Source organism: Alligator sinensis, unplaced genomic scaffold (assembly GCF_000455745.1).
Source record: "Alligator sinensis unplaced genomic scaffold, ASM45574v1 scaffold546_1, whole genome shotgun sequence".
In the NCBI taxonomy this organism is placed as follows: domain Eukaryota; kingdom Metazoa; phylum Chordata; order Crocodylia; family Alligatoridae; genus Alligator; species Alligator sinensis.
The window spans coordinates 1326587-1334898 of NW_005842061.1; the positions used below are offsets into that span (position 1 = coordinate 1326587).

Below are 8312 nucleotides of genomic sequence, written 5' to 3' on the forward strand. Positions count from 1 at the left end.
TCATTTGTTATTTTTTCCCTGGTGCAGATAAACGTAAGCCAGTATACATTAAATACACAGGTTCTATCTTGGAGACATTTACATGTTCCCAAAACAATCTCACCTGTCAGCCAAAGATAATATGGCCAGCCTCTACAAAAATAGAGCATCAAGGTGGAGGTAGAGATTTGTAATGGTCTTGGTTCACTTACCATGCCCCAGGACAACCTGCATTTTCAGGACCTTTGAGAGGTGGTGGTTTTATCTTTGGACAAGTAGCAGGAAAGCACATATACCCCTATGCGACTTCACACTCCTCTTAAAGATAAGCACATGAGTAAGTGCTATCTTGGACTGGTGAGCTTCCATGAATCAGGCCTTTAATGCATATTGCAGCATTTCATTGGAATATTTAAGACAAGAGCAATGCATACAGAGTACAGAACTAGTGAAAACTCCACCTACCAGAAAACTGTACTGGTATGCATCAGTGCAGATAGTTGGCAACCCTGCCAGCATAAAAATGGACAAATGTATACCTAAAACCTGCCAGCATAAAAATGGACAAATGTATACCTACACAAGGGCCATGATCTAAGGCCCATTTAAAGCAGTGGAAAGGCCCTTATTGGCTTTACTGGATCGGGCCCAAGGCAGAGGTCAGTAGTGAACTGGACCCACAGTCCCTTGCTGACTAGAGTTTTTGACCAGATCCAGTAGCAACCTGCAATGGAAACTGTCCTGGAAACTTTCCTGGAGAGGCAGGGGCAGTAAATGCAGCTCCAACCAGCACTTTGGTTATGCTGAAATGAGGTGATCATGATGGGGGTTTTTTAAAAAAATTTTTGTGCTTTTCTATGTTGTGCTTTTTTTAGTGTGTGTGTGTGTGTGTGTGTGTGTGTGTGTGTACACAAGGGCTGCAGCCTTGCAGGGAACAAGCTGTCACTTCTTGGCATAGGTAAAACTGTTTAGAGAATGGAGGTTTTACCATTATAAACTGCAAGGGGATTAATTTATTTATTTTATGAAAAAGAGGGGAGAATATTTTATTAGCAGAGAGTCAGAGCTATACCCAAAACAGACAGTCAAAAGAGACCATAGGAAATGGGAAGTGGAGAGACAGTTGTACCAGGAGCGGCTCAATTTTGATTTCAAACAAAATGCTGTTTCATTTTGAGAAATCCTTTCAGTTTCTCTCTCTAACATCTGGATACAAACAATAAAACAAAAATTCCACAGATAGAAACTGCTATCATAGCAGGTAACACCTCTACTCTTTCTAAATGAATCTGACTAAAAATACATGGTTGTATTTTCTCAGGCTATCTATTTTGTGCATTGACAATATGTTTTGCACTGTTATCTATTATGTGTGAGGGATTTTCACATCTTAACAGGAGTTGATAATATGATAAGAGAAAACATGGTGGTAACATCTCCAAAAACTGGCATGGCATTATACCTGTACCTGCTTTGCACTCATTTTTTTAAATGACTGCTTTTCAAGTAACAGTATCCTCCTAACCTTTTGGGAACCACAGTAAAATTACAAAAAGACAAACAGTAAGTACAGAATGCCAATCCCTTATGACACAGAAAAGCACGGAAATCCATAGAAGTGAAATGGCACATGGTATAAAGGATGGGCTAATGACCTTTGGGATCATACCTTTGTCTACTAAGAAGTAAGCATAGGGACTTCATTTCTGCATAGTTTGGAACTGATGCCAGGTCTCTGTTGAACATGGGGAGGAAAAAAAACCCAATTAGAGCTTGAGGCAGTTTGGTAGATAAGAACAAGATACGCCCAGGAATTAAAGGCCAAATTCAACTATAATATACACCTTTGGCAATCTCACTTCACTTCAGTGGGGTTTAAGTCACAGCAGAATTTGGCCCAGACACTGGAATCCTGTCTCATTCCTGGAGTAGTCCCTCAAGTCAGAGCTGCATTCATTAGCAGCTTGGGGAACCGCACTACATGGCTACCTCCTATATACACAGACTGGGAGAGACAGAGGGATTCAGTTCTCTACTCAGTCAGTCACTTGACCTTCCCAAGCACAAGAGAGTCATTCAGCACTTATTTATTTAAGCGATTTTTTCCCTCACTTGATGAACACATCTTCAGTCTGAAAGAGAGAGAGACTCTGACCTTTGTAAATAAAAGGGAATATTCTTCTGCATTTCAGTTACTGAAAAAGGAAAGGCAGGTTTCTAACAACTTAACCCTCTTCTACCAGGTTCTCTAGGTGTGCACTTCTTCCCATTCTTCCCTGCATTTCATGAGAAATGGGCCAGGCCCAGGTGCTGATAGAAAGTTCCACTTGCCACCTGCCTGTTGTGCCCTCCTGAACCCAGCTTCCTTGCTCATGCCTCATAACCTCCAGTTAACAGACTGGCTGTGAGAGCTTTGTTTCAGGGGGAAGACCCCGTCGCTGAAGAGGTGTGGAGGAAGAGGAGCAGGCAGCAGGATCTGAATGGAACCTTTTATTTGCTGCTGTACTGCGCGTCATCACCATGGGCCAGGGAGAAAGGCTCTCAGCTACTGTCAGGGCTCCAGGACTCTTGAAGATGAGCAGCTTCATTATTTCAGCTCTTTCTTCCTCTTCTCAATTGTCTGTTGATTTTCAACTCAAAGACAGGAATCTCAGGTGTTCACCCCTCTTAATGGCTGATACTGTGCTGCCCAGAACAGCTGTTCTTTTTGTTTAAAATCAAAATACCCACATCCAGGATTTGAAGCAGACCTTGTAACTTTAACTGCAGGGGTTCTCCCCACTGAGGAAAATCTAAGGGGAAAGGAGGCGAGGTGGAGCAAACACAGCACAAGGCAGACTTTAAAGGAAAAGGCACTGGCTTAGCTTCATTGGGCAGCAGGAAATGTGCAGCTGAGGGAGTCAAACATCCTCTTGTTTATTTTTTTGGATGGGGAGAATTCTGCACTACTAGCTGGGAGTTTTTGGAAAAATAAACTTGCAGCTATGCCACTATACATGCATTTTATTACTGGCCCCATGTTGAGGTTCTAACTTAAAGGCTCACCTAACTCTGCAGCAGTGCTGTGACAGGCTTTTCTAACTGGCTGTGCCCACTGTGGTCGGCTTGCCAGTGGAAGCTCTCGACAGACCTGTCCCCTGAAGAGAATAGTCAGTGCTCCGGTCTGAATCAGCCTTGCAGATTCACAGAAATGAATGTGAACCTTGTGACCCGATAGAAGATGGCTGACTTGTCTTATTTAATTAAAAAAAAATCACCATGGAAGAGAATCCAAAACATTGCCTGTCTCTCTAATGTTTATTCCCTTGTTATTTTTGGCAGTGAGAAAAATGTAGGTATTAAACAGCAGCAGGTATAACAGGTAAGATGGTGTAAAATGCATTCCTCCCCCTGGCCCCCCAAGCAAAGACTTGCTTTCTTTGTGGATCAGCAACAAGGGTTCAGAGAACTAAGAAAGTAGGAGAGACTCAGGAAAATAACACCTGGAAATGACAACAAGAAATCCAGCAGCAGATAGTGTGCACAAGAGCAAGTCTCCAGTTTAATGGGTGTTCTCCTTGTGGGGGACTGAGCACTCAGGACTCCCATTCATTCATACAGAAATTACAAGTGCTTATTTCCCTCAGAACCAATCCTCTAACATGCCATTCACCTGCTGTGTCAAACGTTGGTTATAGAGTTGTGTGCAAAAGGGCTGGTTCTGCTAAAATGCATAGGTGGACTGAAACCAGAGAGAAAAATGTTGGTTTCAAATCCATCAGAACACAGGAGGAAAGGCTAACCAGATGCCCAGAGGAAAAGAACAGGCTAAAGAGAAAACTGGAAATGACCTGCAGGTCTCTAACAGGGCTTTATTCCCATGCCCTGGAGGTTTATGCCTCAATGTAGCAGTCAACCACTCTTACACACCCCTACTTCAGTGGCAAGGGGAATCAGTAGCAGGAGTGGCAGCAGTGGCTGAAGTAGGGGACACAGGAGCAACTCGAGGGCACCAGTGATTGCTGCCATGATTTCCGTGTGCCCCCTTGGAATCCTTTGTACTTCCACCAAGCAGCCATCCCCCACAGTGTGCGAAATGTTGCCACAGAGAATTATAAACCTACTGAACTGCACTCTAATTCCCTTCGCCTACCCTAGTCTGGCACCAGTAATGGCAAGGCAGGTGGGACTCACCATAAGCTAGGGAGAGTTGTAGTCAGAAGGCAACTAGTTGCTATGCTGAGGACATGAAACTGGTAGGAAGGAGCTGACCGGTGGTTAGGTCTTGCTTTGCTTGGGACTCCACATACTTGGAGAACTGGCATAGGAAGACTGAGGTAAAACATGTCATGAAATTATGCCAAAGGCTTCAATCCTTTAGCTTTTAATTTTAATTTCAGTTTCAGAAGTGTCCTGCCCAAGAGTCTACTCAGATGCCCAGAGCTCCTTTACTGCCAAAATCTCAGGACTAAGACAGTGACCACATGGCAACAGGTAGAGATCTCCGTGCATACTAGCTCCAGAACACTTCTCACTACAGCTGTGTTAGGTTAAGCTATGTTTGGGCTAATCAGCTTTGTGTAAAGTAGGGCCTATAAGCCCACGTACAGTGCTATTCTAGCATAGCCCACTTAATTCAAATTATGGAGCTAGTGTGTGCAAAGGCAGCCTAAGTATCACCACAAATTTTAGCATCTAGGATTAATACTATTTCCAGGTATCTCAGCATAGCAGAGCCTGGCTCTACGTAGGCTCTTGATACATGAGCTAGCACTTTTGTAGCTCTGCAGAACACTGAATGCCCATAGATAGTGGCTACCAACCATTTTAGACTCAAGACAGTCCCTGCTAGACTCAAGGTACACTTCAGAAAATGCCAGCTCTTCGTTTTCACTTATAGTTTGACTAGAAAAAATAAAAGCAATTCTTCTGTTGCAAAGAACTCAGAAAGACCACAGCAGAGCAGAATGTTTTTGACACTGGATTCCTATTTGAAATCTCTGGGATAATCTTGTGAGTTGTGTAGGTGTTCATACATCTAACTGTGCTAATATTGAAAAGCCCTTAAAACAGAGTTTTCCAAACTGTGTGCCGCGACACATTAGTGTGTCGGCGGCAGTGTGTAGGTGTGTCGCGCGAAATGCAGAAAATTTTGCGGAAGGGCACCGCGGAGCTCCCTTACTCGCGTCTGCATCCCTTGGCCCCTCCCCTGGGACTGAATTACTGTGTCGCGAAATGATGCATATCTAAAAAGTGTGTCACCAACATGAAAAGTTTGGAAAGCTCTGCCTTAAAAGGATCTCACAGTGCCCCAGCTGAGAATCATTGCCCTAATGTGTTGTCTCTCTAGCTGGTCTCCATGCTGCTTGACAAAATAAACTTGGGGGCCTGGGACCTCAGATTTAGGATCCTTCAGCTGCAAATTTCTCAACATAAAAAAGTAAATTGGGGTTCAGTAATAATTGCACTGGGAGCTCATCCCCAGAGCACTTCACCATAGCAAACACTATTCCAGCCAGATCCTGGGCTACAGCATAGCCTCTTTGTACTATTCCATTTATAAAGGAGGCCTTCAACATAGCTCTATGGCCCCTTTCCACAAATCGGGCAGTTAAGCATTTCCCAGGCATGGGGGAATCCCTGACTGGCACAGAGCCAAAGTAACCAGGTCTGAGTCACTACCTGCAACCTCTCACCATAGGGGAGTGAGGAGGGAAGGTGGGAGCTTTTGTGAGCGTTCTAGATGTCTTCAGCACAGCCCATAGGGGCCCACTGCAACTGGGAAGATTTAAAGCAACCAACTTCTTAGAAGCAAAACCTGGGACACAGGCCTACACACTCCACAACTTTCTAGAACCAGCCATGCTCTACATCCCTTCTGATTAATGCCACCACCCTAGTGCAGCATGCAGGATAGGTAATTCACTGCTATAATGTAGAGCTATTTAACCAGAACAGCATTGTGTGAAAGCAGCTGTGCTACACTATGATTTAGGAGATAGCCTGTAGCTAATTAGGGACTAATTTCCAGCCCCCCCCAAACTTAGGATAAAAGTCCCATTTCAGGGACTCTGGGGACCCCACACATCCCCAGAATTCTGGATTGTCCCAGCAAATTCAGGATGGCTAATCATTTTATATGGATTTAAACTATGGTTGGAATTTAACTTTTGAAAACTGCCTTGGCTACCTTTTCCACAGCTGTGCTGAGTGGAGGTCTCATGGCTGCTTATTTGGGCCCTGAGTTTACCAAATCAGTATCTTCCTTGGGTGTCTCAAGCAGAGAAAAATCACACAGCAAGGGCAGGTGGAGACCCCTCTACAACATGACTGCACTCTGCTGGTCACCTGAACAGGCACTTAAATGAGCTATGGATATCTCCTAAACATTTTGAAAAGGCACAAAATCCTGTAATTGTTCTAAAGGGCTCTCAAATACCCGTTCTCCCCTTGCCTCCCCTGCAGCCATGCCCAGATGTGTCTATGAATTCTGCACTAACCCTTCACTGAGGGAAGTAGGGTCTCTGAAGAGCTCAATCTCATGGAAGTGATTATATTTTAAGAATTCTATTTAATTGCTTGAAGTGTATAACATTTTCTAATGTCCAAAGCTGCTTAAAATGTATGGGCTTTAACCTTTTTCTACAAAATTTAAATGGTGGAGAACTTTTATGTAAGAAAGGTCAATATGGTCTGCAGATCTACTGGAACAATCCCATTTCTGAGTGAAAGTAGACTGATTTTTCAGTCAAAAACCCAGCAGAAGTGGGCTGAGTTTTTGAGAAAGGGTGATTTTGCATGGAAAATGAGAAAATTCAAGCCATCAGATATTTCCAATGTTTAAAAAACATTTTAGAAAAAACTGAGCAAAAAAAGAAGAGAAAGTGAAAATAGTAAAGATATTTGTGCCAAATTCTGTGAAGTAATATTTGTGAATATCATACAAATCCCTGAATAAACTTGTATTTGAGCAGAGCATAGGCTCAAGCATAGCTAGACAGAGGCTACAAATAATAAACTGATCCCCTGGAGGTGCAATCATTTAATAGCTAGTAAAAAAACTTGCTAAATGCAACCCTGCAGTTTATTGCAAAAACAGGCAGGTAGTAAAAGCTCAGCAGGACAGGGTTTACCCAAACAATCAGAGCTGAGTGAGGAAGGACTAGTAGGAAGGAACAGGAATGGGTCTCTTTATTGGGACAGCTGAATCAGGAATGGCTATGAAGTACTGCACTCAGAAGAAAAGGAAGGTACGGCTTTGCTAGCACTGCTTTCAGATGCATATATGCACATTTGTGTCTAATGTATGCAGTACCTACCTGTATGTGTCTATGAATACTTGAATAAAAGTAAGCAGATGTATATCAGCATGTCCGCAAACATACATATCCATGAATGGGTGCATATGCACACACAAGATATCATTGGTATATCTGTATATGTGTGCATAATGGGTACATCGTGGGCGCTGGCAAAAGAAACGGGGACACCATCTACAGCAGTCACACATATTCTATAAACTGCTGCTCTGTGGATTCCTTCCACCAAAGGAAAGGAAGTTGTTTGCTATACAGGCATATGATCCAAGATCTTGAAATCGTAAATCAATTTGCTGGTCTTGTTACCACTGCCTGGGAACTCCACAGCTATGATTTGTCATGTGGCCCACAATGCTGCAGAAAATTGGTATTAGCAGGCCAAATGTCAGAGTAAAGGGCAAGTCATTTTCTCTGCTGATGAGGAAGAGGCAGCAATGAGCAGCTGACAGTTGTTGAGAAGATGTTTGTGATGTCAGGTGGGGACTATGCGATTCACAACAGGAAATAAATAGTAGGGCTGTTATTCCTGTGTTGTCACTTCTGCCCCTTTCTCAGTTCCTGTTATTTCCTTAGACTGAGTTCGGCTTCACTTCATACAGCAAATTAATCCTGTCTGCCCCAGCATCTCTATCATATTTCTGTTCCAGTGCATTCCTTGAAATAATAAGCGTTTCCCTAAATCCACGTCACTTCCAATATTTCAGTGAACAACCCATCTGTAATAGTAAATTAGCATAGAAAATTCTTCCTCAGGAAGAAATCTTCCTCATCAGAATCTCTCTGGTGCCCAGAAACTGTAGAACAATTTCCAAAGAGTAATTATTATGCCTCAAAATCACGGAAACTTGGCAATGAACAGCTTCACCCCTGTTATATAATCTTTCGTTCTTCAGACTTGGTCTACACACAAAGTTGTCTTGACTTAAAGATGTGATTTTGTATCAGTTAACCAATGCATCATGGCATGGATTCAGCCAGATTTAAGCCTATTCATACTGGTTTAACTGACAGCTGCAGACTGAACTGATAAAGCTG

General features: G+C 43.0%; 1 protein-coding gene across 4 annotated transcripts in view; it reads left to right on the plus strand.

Annotated features, from left to right (window-relative positions):
* Positions 1 to 7446, plus strand: part of CHST3 (carbohydrate sulfotransferase 3) — a 46870-nt gene extending 39424 nt beyond the window's left edge. For all 4 annotated transcript variants that reach the window (XM_025203554.1, XM_025203553.1, XM_006023125.3 and 1 more), the window contains one exon: positions 2223 to 7446. In XM_025203554.1, the coding sequence (XP_025059339.1) occupies positions 2223 to 2268 (46 nt within the window). In that variant the 3' untranslated portion in view covers positions 2269 to 7446. The remainder of the gene's footprint in view (positions 1 to 2222) is intronic.
* Positions 7447 to 8312: the final 866 nt, after the last annotated feature.